The sequence below is a fragment of the Neofelis nebulosa genome, chromosome 3 (genome assembly GCF_028018385.1).
Source record: "Neofelis nebulosa isolate mNeoNeb1 chromosome 3, mNeoNeb1.pri, whole genome shotgun sequence".
NCBI classification, from domain to species: Eukaryota; Metazoa; Chordata; class Mammalia; order Carnivora; family Felidae; genus Neofelis; species Neofelis nebulosa.
In genome coordinates, this window is record NC_080784.1 from 202310385 (window position 1) to 202325264 (window position 14880).

General features: G+C 57.3%; 1 protein-coding gene across 1 annotated transcript in view; it reads right to left on the reverse strand.

Annotated features, from left to right (window-relative positions):
- C3H4orf50 (chromosome 3 C4orf50 homolog) overlaps positions 1-14720 on the reverse strand; it is a 55186-nt gene extending 40466 nt beyond the window's left edge. The window contains 4 exon segments of the mRNA XM_058723130.1: positions 2152-2736; positions 5849-5987; positions 10441-10832; positions 14277-14720. Coding sequence (XP_058579113.1) covers positions 2152-2736; positions 5849-5987; positions 10441-10730 — 1014 coding nt within the window. The 5' untranslated portion in view covers positions 10731-10832; positions 14277-14720.
- Positions 14721-14880: the final 160 nt, after the last annotated feature.

Below are 14880 nucleotides of genomic sequence, written 5' to 3' on the forward strand. Positions count from 1 at the left end.
GCCGTCTCAACCACTGTGTTTGTGGCAGCTGCAATAAATGACAATTTCCGTCCAGACACGATTTATTTTCCAGAATTACAATAACGTGCCAATATAAAAAGGTACACTTCTTTCCTTTTATCTGGCGAATATAATAGAGGAAGAATGAATAGACCACACAGAAGAGAGGAAACAGGGGCAGAGGGTTGCTATTTTCTTTTTTAAAAAATGGCCACAGAGAAACTCATTATTAAAATGAGCCAAGCGGGCTGCCCTTCGTTCCCTGAGAAAACGTAGCACATTTAAAGGTCTAGTTAATTTGAAAGAGATTTATCCAAAGAAAAAGTGGATTCTGTGTGTGTGTGTGTGTGTGTGTGTGTGTGTGTGTGTTAGCTTGTTTAATGAGTGATCTTCTTTCGGTAAGGTTGCTCACTGATTTTTCCTTAGATGTAATTTGGAGGGAGGCAGGATCCGGAGCTCTTGTAAGGAGCTGAGTTAACTCTCCCTGCCAGGGAGGCAGGCTGGTGCAGGAGGAACAGAGCACTCTGCACTCCCATCAAACCTGGATCGGGCTCCAGGTCTGCTTCCCATTAGCTGTGTGACAACAGATCGATGCACTACCTCTCTGAGCCTCAGTATCCTCCTATGTGGAGTGGGGATACCATTAGTACCCACCTCACAGCCTTCTTGAGCACTGGATGAAAACAATGCCTTTGAAAAACCGCCAGGAGGGTGCAGAACACAGGGCAGGAATAGGTTAAACGTGAGCTTTTACTCTACTGTCAGTCAAATGAAAGAATCAATGTCCAATCTGCTCTTGTTTGCAGATCGTAAGAAGTTCGCTCAAGGTCACACAGCTAGTCATTAAGAGAACCAGAAAGGGACCCAACCCTGTGTGCATAGTCCTGGGGACCCCCTGGGTGATGATGCTTGACCGAAGCTCCAAAGAGCCCCCGGACCTGGGCCCTGCCCTCAAGGAGCTCACAGTCTAAGGAAGGAGAAGTGAAGAACCATGGACGGCACTCGCCACCAGGGAACAGTCCCCACCTTTGGAGTTGTGTGGGAGGAGGGAGAGGGGGTCATCATCTTCGGAAGGAAGACTTTACGGGCATGTGGCAGTTACATAACACTGCACACCCAAGGGACTCAGGGGCCTGGCACACAGCCTGGTCTTGTAACAGCTGGACAGACGGACGGGACGAACAGGAGGGAACAGATGATGAGGGATGAGGGGTAGCTGGCTCCCAGTAGAGTGGCTGGATGGAGAGGCGGACAGCCAGATGGTGGGGTGAATGAGATGATGGAGCATGGGTAGACAAGCAGATGGATGGATGTGCAGGCATATTGGTGAACTGGTGGATGGGTGGACGAGAAGGTGGACAGATGGGCAGTGAGGTGGCTGTGCTGAAGAACGGGTGGGTGAAGGTGCGTGACTGGCTATGCAGATGGGTGGGTCAGATGACTGATGGAATGAAGGATGGATGGATGGGTGGGTGGATGGATGGACGGGTGGGTGGATGGGTGGGTGGATGGGTGGGTGGATGGAAGGGTGGGTGGATGGATGGATGGGTGGGTGGATGGATGGGTGGGTGGGTGGATGGGTGGGTAGGTGGATGGGTGGATGGCTGGATGGCTGGCTGGGTGGGTGGGTGGACAGGTGGGTGGACGGGTGGGTGGCTGGGTGGGTTGGTGGGTGGATGGATGGGTGGGTGGATGGGTGGGTGGACGGGTGGGTGGGTGGCTGGGTGGGTGGGTGGGTGGACGGATGGGTGGCTGGGTGGGTGGGTGGATGGATGGATGGATGGGTGGGTGGATGGATGGATGGATGGATGGATGGATGGATGGGTGGGTGGATGGATGGGTGGATGGATGGGTGGGTGGATGGATGGATGAATGGATGGGTGGGTGGATGGATGGATGGGTGGGTAGATGGATGGGTGGATGGGTGGGTGGATGGGTGGATGGGTGGATGGATGGGTGGGTGGATGGATGGATGGGTGGCTGGATGGGTGGGTGAGTGGATGGATGGGTGGATGGATGGATGGGGCTGGCGAGGCTGGATGAGTGGATGAAGAGGAAAACTGGGGGACGGAGGCGCTGGTGACTTGCAAGGGGCTGTAGGAGAAAGAGAAATCCGAAAACCCACTGGTGCCTTGGGTTGCGGCCACTTACCGGGCTGCACTGACCGGCAGAGGCAGTGCTGCGCGCGCTCTCCCCGGGGGCTTGGGCCCCCAGCTCCTCTCGAAGGCTGCGGTTTTGCTGGGCGAGGTCCTCCACCTGGCCCTGCAGGCCGATCTCCGACAGCTTGAGCTCGTAGATGCAGCAGCGAAGATCCTCCAGCTGCCCGCGGAGCCGGCGTTCCGTGGCGCGCTGCTCCCGCAACCGGCGCGCCGCTTCGTCCCGCTCGCGCTCGCCGCGCTCGGCCCGCGCCCGCAGGGCGCGCAGCTCCTCGGCCTCCCCACCGGGGCCGGCCGCGCCGAGGCCGCGGGGGCCGCGCGCGGCCGGGGCGTCCAGCTCCGCCAGCAGGAGGCCGGCCGCGTGACAGAGGCGCCGCACGTCCCGCTCCAGCCGCCGCACCTGCTCCCGCAGGCCGCGCTCCTGCTCTCGCACCAGGGCCAGCTGGCGCCGCTGTGTCCCTCGGCAGCGCTCCAGGGCCGCCGCCTGCCGCCCCAGCGCCTCGTCCTTGCGCCGCAGCCGCTCCCGCAGCCGCCGCAGCCGCCACCGCTGCCGCCTGGCCGCGCGCTCCTTCTCCAGAACCTACAAGTTGGCGGTGGAGTGAGGGCGTCAGGAAGTCAGCCCCGCACACCGTGAGCTCCCCGGTGGTGCTTGGAAGGAAACTGTGCACTGGGCCGGGTGGGCATCAGCTGGTGTGCACAGGGAGGCGCGCACTGGTGGTTCCGGTACCGAATACCTCGGCACCACTTTATAAAGCGCTGCCTCCTGGACCCGCCTGGGTTTCCCCGCTTCTACCCAGGACCTCCCACATCTCTCCATTTCCATACCCCTCAAGTGTTCACGCCTGGCCCTGCAGAGGTCAGCCAGCCCTGGCTTCTGGCTGCTGAGACAAACCACAGCAGCCATATTGGGAATACCCCCCAAGAACTAGGTACGGTTACTCCCCCCTTGGGATGCTCATAAGTGGCTTGTTTCATCATCAGTCTCCACAGCGAGGATTCCAACCTCCGTGTATCTGAAAGGTCTGGAGAACACAGCTCTCTGTGTTCTTAGACCTAGCCTCCCTCCAGGCCCTTGAGCTGTGAGCTGGAGTGGGGTGACCCAACCACTGGGTCACAGGAGTCACCCGCGAGTCCTGGCCCAGTTTCCAGAATGAATCGATCACAAGGGGTCAAACTACTTCTATGTGCAGCTCTCTCTCAGCCACTCGTGCCTGCTGTCGGCCGGGAGATCTGGTGGAAGACAGAACTGAGCGTGTGCGGAAGACGAAACCTGGGGACCGCTTGGCACGCTTTGTTCGACAGCTTGGTTTGGGGGATGTGGGGCAGATAAACCTGGAGTCCGATTCCCCGGGAGGAAAACTGTCCCCAGCTATCCCGTAATCGGCGGTGCGTTATCCCCTAGATGGGTCTGCCTTTATGGGCTTTCAGAGGGAACACAGGTCACTACAGAAATGAGATGGTTTTGCACGCAAATGCTTCCTGGGAACATTGACGCAGCAGGACAAAACCGCCGTCTGGCCCATACTGGGCATAAAGAGCAGAGAGAACTCGTGCACGCACCCCTACGAAACTTGCTCCGAGGGGCGCCAGTCGGTTAAGCGTCCGACTTCAGCCAGGTCACGATCTCGCGGTCCGTGAGTTCGAGCCCCGCGTCAGGCTCTGGGCTGACGGCTCGGAGCCTGGAGCCTGTTTCCGATTCTGTGTCTCCCTCTCTCTGTGCCCCTCCCCCGTTCATGCTCTGTCTCTCTCTGTCCCAAAAATAAATAAAAAACGTTGAAAAAAAAAAAAAATTCAAAACTTGCTCCGAAGTGTGGGCATCTCTGGGGAGAGGTTCGGGGTTAGGGGGGCTGGGCTGGGTGGTAGCTGGGGCAGGCGATCTCGGAGGGTCCCTGAGAGAGCACCCGCACCACTCTGACTTTGTGCCCCTCATCTGGAAGTGGGGCTCCTGACCGGTCTCCCCAGGAGCATACGGGTTACAGGAGACGGTAATAAGGAGGTGCGTGTAGAAAAGGCGTGCGTCCCACACAACTGCTGGTCCCGCGGCGCCTCCGAGCCCCCTGACAGCGCTGTCCCTGCTTGTCACCCTCGTCCTCTGTCTCCCGTCACACTGGGAACGACTCGTGACTGCAGGGCTGTGGCTGACTCGTCTTGGAAAACCTACATGTATATCGGGCACGGCCCCAAGCATATTTATTGAGGCATTCTCCACGGAGAGGTGGCATTCTTCCTGCTGGGGACCCACGCGACGCACTACCTTTCACGTGAGTGACGGCGTGCTAGGAGCTGAGACGGCCAATCAACTGTACTTTCTGCACCCAAGTTCAACGCAGAGGGCAAAGCAAAAACTGCCACTTGTGTGTCTCCCTGGCATTTCGAAGGCGAATTGCAGCTCAGTTGAGCCCCTTATCTTTCCGTGCTCCACGTCTGTCTCAGTGGAGGCCGACATCGGGGCTTTGCACGCTTTTGTGACGGCTCCCCGCACTTTTACAACTTGCCCCTTTCCACGCACACGTGCGCCACTGAAACGGAAGTCTCACCAAACAGCCGTCCTCCTTACACACGTCGCGCCCTTTCTTATTTTCTGGTCGATCCCGTTTTGGGAACTGGTTTCCCACCACGCTGCTGGGCCATCGGCGGAAACAGCCTCTTTGAGAGCCCCCTGTGGCTGTCCTGGAAGGCCTTCGTTTCTGCCTCTGCAGTGTTTCCTCACGCGCCCTGCCCTCCAGCCTTCATCATCGCCCCCGGAAGAGCTCGAGAAAGGCTAATTGATATTCACGAAAGGAGCCGCGGTTATTTACTGTGAGCGTTGTCAGCGTTCAACGCGTACCGACTCTCTTAACCCACACGACCGTCCGAAAGGGTTGGTCCTATAGTCACTCCCATTTCACAGATGAGGAAACTGAGGCCCAGAAATCGCAGCCAGTGAGTGGCTCCACCATCTCTGTCTCCCACGCAACTAGAATAATTTCCCCCAAACCCCGTCCTGAGCCTCTCCTGCTGAAGTCTCCTAAAGCCTGCCCCTCACTGCAGTCAGCACTGGGTTCCCACCCTGGCCCTTCTGGAAGCCTCCTGTCTCGCCAGCGCCCTCTCCCACGCCCACGCCCTCTGCTCCGGCCCCGGTACGCCCCCTGCACTTCTGTGCCTACACACAGGCTGTTCCCCACGCTCCACGTGCCCTTCCCACAAGGGCCAGGCCAGATGGCTTCCTGTGGCTTCCTCCCGCCCCCCACCCCATGCACCCACACCGTGCCTGCACCCTCCTCCTGGCACCTGGCGCCTGGTTTGGGCGTTACCTGTTTCCTATCTGCGTCCCCACCTGCGTGCCAGCTCCTGAGGCCGGGGACCCTGCATCAGTCATCACCCGCTTGTCCCCGGGCCAGAGCTGGCTTCCCCGAAGGGCCACAGAAATGAACTTGAGGCCAAAGCTCCCGGTGCATGCGCGGCCCCTGCCCGTCACCCAGTGCTTTCGCCAGCCCCCTGCGCCCCCGCAGACCCCAGCCAGGACCTCTGTGAGGCCGGCAGGGCAGGACGGCGATCCCACTTTACAGATGGGGCCCGCTGAGGCCCAGAGAGACCGCATGACCCTGCCCCAGGCCCTGCAGCTCCCGCCTCCACCGTTGCAATCCAAGCCCATGGGGTCACCCTGCTGGATAGAGAAACCAGTAGCAGAAACAAGGGGGAGGAGAGGGTACCTGGCTGGCAAGCTCGTCCCGCAGGGCTTGGAGCTTCTCCTGGGCCCGGGCAGCGTCGCTCCTTTCCTGCAACACGCGGGCGTTCAGCTGGTCCACGCTCTGGAGGAGCTGTCTCTCCGACAGCTCTAGCTCCTGGATTCTGCGGCATTGAAGCGGGAAGATGCTTACTCAGGGTGCAAGTGTGGCCGGAGAGTTTCACAGACCCTGGGGCCAACCTTTGTGGGGTTTTTATGGGTTTTTTTTTTTCTTTTGGTCATTGGGCCAGTTTGATATTCTGACAATATCACACTGTGCGAAACATTCACACATATTTAAGATGATTTGGAACGCTTCCAAGATATCTGTCGAACAATACGGCAGCATGCATCGAGAGTCTTCAACGCGTTCTCATCCCTGAGCCCGTAATCCCAAGTTCAGTCGACACCAACAAAGAAGGGCTGTGCCATGTGGCCTAAGAGCTTTGTCTGTGTCGTGTCAATCCGTCCTACGTTAGCAACCTGCAGGTAGGTTCCCTTACCCCTACTTCACCCTCAAGAAAAGGGAGGATCAGAGAGGCCGGGCAACTTGCCCGAGGTCACACAGCATCCTAGAGCCCAGTCTGTCTGACTCCTGAACTCATGCTTTTTTAACCCTGCGCTCTGTTGACCCCCTCGTGAGCTATAACCTTTCAAATCTCTTCCGAGGAAACGAATGTAATTCGGAAAAAGTTTTCTGCAATTGAAATCACTCATCCTGTATTACTTACAACAGAGAGAAGGTGGAAACGGCCTAATAATTAGGGACGGCTCAGCCACAGGAAGCCTTTTCTTATCATCCTGGGGAAATGTGGAACTTGTATCGCAGGCCGGATGTGAGCCCTGACCGCAGCTCCGTCCGGAGGAGGTGCACAGGAGAATGGAGAGAAACCCAAGGGGACAGGCTGGTCCCGCTGGGACCCCAGGAACCACAAAGACTGCCCATATCCTGTTCGTGCCTGGCTTCCAAGTCCCCTTAATGTGCCAATCTCCCCTCTATGACAGAAATCCAGGCAACACGTGGGAAGTGCGTTCACAGCCCACACCTGTGCACACCTTCACTCCTCGGCCCACGCCACACAGGGCGGCCTGCTCCGCCAGGACAGACTCTGTGCCCCTGGGGGAGGACACAGCTTTGCTCCCTGACCCGGCCGCTGACCAGCCACGGGGCCTCACCTGGGATTGTTCCCCACCGTGACCCACGGTCTCTGTATCTATAAGATAGAGGTACTTGTGCCTGGCTCGGAAGGGTTATTGTGAAGAAATGAAATGATGCATTATTATTCCTAATAAGGACAAGAGCCCCCTCTCCTGCCCTGAGGCCCTGGGGAAGGCTCTTGTAAGCCACGGAAGAGGGTGCGCCCCTTGTATGGATTGTAATCAGGTTCCTTCCAAACCGAACCCCAGGAATGGCCCCAGGTTAATCAGTCAGAGTCAGGCCGAGCACTCGATTGCTTATAAAATGTAGTGATATGGGGGCGCCCGGGTGTCTCAGTCGGTTAAGCCTCCAACTTCGGCTCAGGTCACGATCTCGCAGTTTGTGAGTTTGAGCCCCGTGTCCGGCTTTGTGCTGAGAGCTCGGAGCCTGGAGCCTGCTTCAGATTCTGTGTCCCCCTCTATCTTTCTGCCCCTCCCTCCCTTTCCCTCTCTCTCTCTCTCTCTCTCTCTCTCAAAAATAAATAAAACATTAAAAAATGTGTTTTAAATGTGATATCTGAAAGGGATCAGAAAAGCCTCTCTTTCCATTTTTTGAGATCGACCCAGAACACTAAAAATGAGACAATATTTAACTCTGGTAATTATCCCCATACTTGAAGCAGAAAATGACTAATCTCACTATGGCAGGCTGAATATTGGCCCCGCAATATATCCGGGCTCTAATCCCCGGCACCCATGAACATTGCTTGAAATGCAAGAGACTGTAGCTGTCATGACATGAAAGGCCTGGACACCATCTGGGTGGGCCCTGCCTGCCGTCACAGGTGTCTGTCCTTGCAGTAGGGAAGCAGAGGGAGATTCCCAGGTGACCCCTGAAGCTAGACACTAATCTGCTGACTCTGTGGGTGGGGGAAGGTGCGGGGGGCTAAGGAATGCAGCTGTGGATGCTGGAAACGAGGAGGGAACAGATTCCCCCATGGCTCTCCCCACGCCTTGACGTTGGCCCCCGGGGTTGTCGCTGTAGGGCTTCAGCCTCCAGAACTGTCAGACCATCCCTGTGTGTTGCCTTAAGCCACCAGGTTTGTAGAAATTTGTTTCAGCAGCCCTTGGAAACAAACCCGCCCACGAATACGAAATCGACAACGAGGTGCCATTTTCCACTGGTGACCAGTTACGCAGCTATCACTACGCAGAGCTGCAGACTGCTTGCTGTGAAACCAGGGGCACCGCGAGAAACTGCCCCCCTCCCCCCAACCCTGGCTGCTATTACCACCCTGGGCGGGGCCACTGGGGTTCAAGTCCCAGTCCCACCCCCCACCACCACGTGGCTGGATGGGAGTGACTGTGGAGAAGTCACTTAACTACCCCACGCCTTCCTTTCCCCATCTGTAAATGAGGATAACATTATCACCTCATTTTGGGTATCGTCTTAAGGATTAAATACGAGGCGATTTAACAGTGCCTGGAACAGAGTAAGCACTCAGTGGATGGTCCTGTTACTTTTGCTGCAGTTTGGTTGGAAACGAACGGGCAACACTGATGTAATAAAGGTGGGAGGGGCTCTTCTTCCTCAAATTTCAACAACGCTTCATTATTTTTATAATAAATGCTGTTTAATTTTAGCTCTTTCCTCCAAGTGAAGTCCAAAGACCGACCTTAACCGTACCCTAGCAAGATGAAACCCACGGGGCGTTCGACCCCCGGCTGCAGCTCTCAGTGACCCTGGATAAGGTGGTTCATCCTCCCCAGCCTCTGGTCCCCCGCACCTGCAGGATGGTGCGGCCCACCTTCAGAGAACAGAGGACATGTCCTGCATTACACACAGGATAGGCAGGTCCGGGATGCCTCCTCCAGGATGGCCTCACCCCAGGCCCCAGCCACAGAGGCCCCTTCCTCTGCATCGCTCATGGTGCCCCCAGGGCTCCTTGTCTCTCCCTGGCATGGAGGGATCTCCTTTGGCAGACGTTTTCCCACCGTTTTCCACAGGCTCAGTGACTTTCTGGCTTTCACTGCCCATCTTTCTGGAGAAAGATCTGAATCCACAGCGTGTGTGGGTTACACTCTCTCCAGGGCCAGGGCCCTACCTTCCCTGGGTCTCAACCCCCAGGGTTTATATTATGGGCTGATCTGCGTCCCCCTCAAATTCGTATGTCGAATTTGAGGACCTCAGACAGTGACCGTATTTGGAGACAGCGTCTTTACAGAGGTAACTGAGTTAAAATGAGGTCGTATGGCTGGGCCCTGATCCAATCTGACTGGTGTCCTCATAAGAATAGGGGATTAGGGCACAGACATGAGAGGAATGACCATGTGAGGACACAGGGAGAGTCCTCAGAAGGAACCAAACCTGCCTGTACCTTGAACTTGGACTCCCAGACTCCGTTAAGCCCCCCAGTCTGTGGTACTTCCTCAGAGCAGCCTGAGCAAACTACTACAACTTAGCACGTGACTCTTGGGTGGGCGAGTACAGGTGGCAGAATAGTGAGTGAGCGAATGAATGAATGAATGAATGAGTGGACAATCACATAGAGTACCAAGCCAATCTTCCTGAGACGTGAGTTTCTCCACGTAAAAAGCTTTACAGAGAGGAAACAAAAAGGAAATCACGTGTAAATACACATTGAACAACTCGCCTTTATTAAAAGGAAGGAAAAGACAAGAAAATGGTGACGCCCCAGACAAAGTCAAGACACTTGGCTGCTGGGATCTCGGTGAACCTGTCAGAGTGGAGCCCAGCCACTGCTGTCCTGCGTTTCCAGGTGTCTCCCCTGATATGCACGCAGGACCCCGCCTCACTCTGCGGGCCTCAGTGTCAGAAACTGGTCAGGAAAGAGCACGGGCCTTGAGAAGGAGCCGGGCTCGCATGCCCAACCTCCAGACCACGTTGGCTCCATCAGGGAAACAGAGCCCACCCCCGGAGGTCAGCAGCGAGGGACAAGTGCAGGGAGTCTGCTGCAAAGGTGACGGAAGAGCTAAAAGGCCAGACGCGCCAGACAACGGAGAGATGAGCAACCAGCAGGAGCCACTGCGGCCCCTGCGTCTCAAGGGACACATGAGGAGGAAGCAGGGACGCTGGGCCACAGGCAGGGGAGGACCGCAGAGGAACCCCGGGCATGGCTGAGGCACCGCTGGCCCAGGATGTCACCCGGAGAGGGTGGCTCCCCGCGGTGGCTCCCGTTGGCCGGACCCACTTGGAAGCCTGAGCTGGGAGCCCGGGGGACTGTGGGCTCAGCCCGAGACGCGGAGCAGAGGACGGGAGGGAGCGGGGACCAGTGCGGGTCGCAGAGGCAGCGGGCAGGCTGCGTAGCACAGGCCGGCCGCGCCCCCGGCCACAGAAACGATTCGACACACCGATCTAACACGGTTACGGGGCTCGGATTCCTTAAGTACACAAGCAAGAGGTGCAAACGCCGTATTTACCTGCTCCTGAGCCTGGACTCCGACATCACGTGCTTGTCCACAGCTGCCAGCAGCTTCTGCTCTGAGGATTCCAGCTGCTTCCTGAGCACGCCCGCATCCGTGTCTGGGCTTCCAGCTGCCGGACGACAGCCGGGCTCCTCACCACCGTCCTCTACGTCCTGGAATACCCAGCACGTGTCAATCTTCACGTCAACGTTCATCGCATCAAACCCATCGCTGCCGGGGGCTCTGACAACGTAGCTGAAGCTTTTCTCAGTCCGCCCTCTGGCTGCGGGCTCCATCGCGTGCATAGTTCACGGGTCAAGACTTAATGCCACGAAGTGGATCTGCGACTCTGACTTTCTGGAGATTTCCGGAGGCCGCGGTGCCTTCAGATTGTGTGGGACAACACCCTTTGAGGAGGGCAAGAACAGGTGAATGATTTATGAGTACTTCTGAGGCCTTGGGTTTCACTGGCACACACATCATACAATATGAATGAACGCCTCTCGTTTTACAAGCTGGCATGCCAGAACTCACCCAAAGCAAGACAAAGTTGCGGGAAAGTCACCTGGAATTGAATGCTTAATGCTGCGCACAGAGAGATAAAACGAGATTTCTGGGCAGGACCGTCAGAAATATAAATTCTCAGTGGTGAATGAAGTTCTATGCCTCCTCTTTGAGGACAGCAAACGTTAATCAGGGACCTAGAGCTCACCAGGCAGAGGGGATGGGGGGGCTAGTGCTGCTCCGGGTATCGCCCGTGCTCTGGGTCACGTCACCCTAGCCGGCCCAACCATCCCGGTAACCCTAGGAGGTGGGCATCATCGTGCCCATTTTGTGGATGATGAGACAGAGGCTCCGGAAGGTAGAGGAGCTCATCCAGGCCTCACATATGGGAGGTGCTGGAGTCAGGATTCAAGACCAGGTCCAAATCCAAAACTGGAGAGGTAAGGAGTACACCAAGGCCCCGACGGGAAGAAGCATGTCCTGTGGGAGGGAGCCCACTCAGGACTCGGGTCAGTGGACTCAGGAATGGAGGACCGCAGCTGGCGGACCTGAGCACAGGCTTCCAGCAGGCGGAGGCAGCCTTGGGGTCAAAGCCCCGCGGCATCGGCAGGACAGGCGAAGGGAGTGGCCAGCCCCGTGGGCACTTGGAGGGGAAATGAGGGCAGAGGACAGAAGGTGAGCCGGGGCTGTATCAGTGCAGGCCTCGAGCTCCAGGACAAAGACTCAGGCATCAATCTGTGGGCAGCGGGGTGTCCCAGGGGTGTTTAGAGGCAGGGAGGGCCTGGTCCGATTTCCCCTGAGGAGGGAGCACTCTGGGGCCTGTGGGTGGCTCTGTCTGTTAAGCGTCCGACTTCGGTTCAGGTCATGGTCTCAGGGTTCGTGAGTTCGAGCCCCGCGTCGGGCTCTGTGCTGACAGCTGGGAGCCTGCTTTGCATCCCCTGTCTCCCTCTCTCTCTGCCCCTCCTCTCCCCTTTTCAAAAAAATAACATTAAAAAAAAAATACCAGGCTTAACTGCCCCTGTTAAAATAATGGAAGGGACTCCCCCCTGCCCTTATTTACGGGAGCATTTACTTTAGAAAACTTGTAGGGGCACCCGGGTGGGTCAGTTAAGCGTCCGACTTCAGCTCAGGTCATGATCTCACAGTTCGTGAGTTCGAGCCCCACGTCGGGCTCTGTGCTGACGGCTCGGAGCCTGGAGCCTGCTTCGGATTCCGTGTCTCCCCCTCTCTCTGCCCCTCTGTCTTTGGCTCTCACAAAAAGAAATAAACATAAAGGAAAACTTGCATATGCTTTGTTCGGCTCTTTGAAATACGTGTAAATCTTTTTGAAAGCTAAATAAGCTTTTTGCCAGCTTTCTGACCCAGGGGTTGTCTTTCTGAAGACCCTGGGACCATCGCTTTGGAATGTAAACATCCAAGGATAATAGAACCCTGTCTCCCAGATCCTGTGGGAGGCGAGGGGCCTAACTGCAGTGGGTGCCTGGCTCCACACTGCAAAACCAGCCTGCCATAAAGACGAGAAACGTTTCCTTCTCCTTTGAATAAAGCAAATTAAGGAACACAGAGGATCACCCCCACGGCCAGGTGGATTTAGGGGGACTTGTGCGTAAAAGACGGTGCTGTCCGGTCCTCTGATTTGAGACCTGAGTAGTGTTTATCTTGAGGGCACGTGTGCAATGGACTGTGTCTGCTTGGCTCATAGAGGGGCGAGATTCCTTTCTGTCTTTGCAAACCTCTGAGCGGAATTGCCCATGATGCACGTCACTGGTTTGACACTTATTCAATACTAAACGTGCTTTCCTTCTTATTTACCTCCGTAGAGACGTTTTCCGGGTTGGGGGCAGATTTTGTTTTTCATACATTTTGGTTTTCATACATTTTGGTTTTCATACACAACAGTGGACCCGTGTGCTGGGGTGGCCCAGAGGGCTTCCGACAGACACGGGGTGGCCAGAGGCAGCAGGGCGGGGCGTTGGCCAAGAGGGGATACAGTGGGCCAGCTCGGACCTCAGGTGCCCAGGCCACGTGGCCTGGGTTCGAATCCCATCTCTGTGGCTTCTCTGACAAAATCCTGGGCAAATTACCTAACTGCTGGGCACAGTCTGGGGGGCAGAGTCGGGGTCTTCAGAAGCCCCGAGAGCTTCGACGACCTCAGGGAGGAGCACCCCCAAGTGGGCAGGCCTCTAGCAGGTTCTGGTTAAATGTGAGAAAATAGGCTGAGACAAACAGGTCATTGTTTGGACCGGGACCGTCGGGCAGGGTTCCACCGGTCACATACTGGTTATGGGAGGCGAGGGAAATGCAGGAGCCAGAGACCTTGAGGCTTTCAGCCTCCAGGATGCAAGGGCGGGGAAGGAAGGGGGCAGGAGTGGCTGATGGGAGGAAAGATCATGAGTTTGCTCAGAAGGGTGTTGAGCTCATGCGGGAGCACAGCGTTCGTGTCTCCAAGGTAACCAGGGCCCCCTGACAAGGGGCGGGGTGCACACACTCAGTGCACCTACAGCCCTCCCACCCCCCACAGCGCCTCAGACAGTGCGGGGGTCCTTCCGGATGAGCTAACCCCAGAAGCAGCACGCACCCAGCCTTTCTCATGCCACAGCACCCGGCTCAGCGTGTGCAGGGGAGGGAAAACACACCCGTGCGCATCTGGGCCCAGAGTGAAGTAGGGCCAGCGGTCAAGTCCTCGTGCTCCAGGAGGACCCTCGCGTCCTGGCTCGCCTGCGACTCCCCCCATTTTAAAACCGGAAGTCCCACCTCCCAGGCAAACGGGGAGGGCTTGTCACCCTGCACCGCCGGTCTCCTGGCCCACAAATGCTGCCAGAACAACAGTGACGGGACACGGGTCTGCCCCCTGGACTTCTCTGCCCAGCTCCTCGCGGGTGGCCGCCGGCCACAGAGGAATTAGGGTAAAGGGTGGGAAACCATGCATTGAGGCCTCATCACATGCCAGGAACTTGACCCGGCTCTCCCTTCATCCCGCCCACAGATCTGCAAGGAGGGCGGTGGGAAAGGGTGGACCCAGCCCTTCTCCTTTCTGCATGAGACGCTGACCCGGGGACCGGCCGACCTCGGAGCTCTGCTGCCCTGGGAACCACACGGGCATGGAACTTGGGCTGTGCTACGAGGTCACACCCACCACAACAGCCCCTTCCGGGAGTGGGGGACGCGGATGCAGTCTAGGTATGCATCTCGTGAGCCACCAGAGCTCTGAGGCCCTCCCGAGTTCAAGGGCTGTCGTAACCGAGCCTGTCCCGGGCAGGGACCTCGGAAGCAATGCCCGGGACTGTCACGAGAAACACTGGCGCCTACTGGGGACTTCGGGCTTTTCCGCCAGGACCGCTCCATACCTGCTTGCGTGGTCTCATTCCCTCGCACCTGAGCTGTCTCAGAGAATGGCTCCCGGTCCCCCGCGGGTTGTTTGGTCTCCTTGCAGGGCGAGTGCCAGGGAGGGAACCAGGGTCCGGAAGTCCTGCGGGTCTAACCGTCTAGTTATGCCCAACAGAGAGCAGGGGTGAGGCGTTGCATGGGGACCATCACCCCCGTCCCCCAGAAGGAGTTAAGACTCGGGGCAGCAAGTGCTTTGCCCGTGTCGGCTGCAAGGAAAGGGGCCAGGCTGGGAGCGGACCCAGACAGGTCTGACTTCAAAGCCAACGCCATTCCTGTCGTCTGAGTGGGAGAGCCGAGCAGACAGAAGGACGAGGACCGGAGGGCGTGAGGACCACGCCCCTGGACGCTCCAGCAGCGGGGAGAGGGTGGGCAGTGCCATAAAAACGCTTCCTAGAGAGCTGTGTACACCGCCTGGACTTCTGTCTACTCAGCAAAGCAAGGGCTCTGTGCGCTGCCTGGGCCCCGGGGAAAGCAGATGTGTGTTCATTTGCACTCCCTGCGCGGTTCCCCACTCCCATCGCTCCCTGGGATGCTCAGATGCCTGTCTTCACGCGAAGACACCAG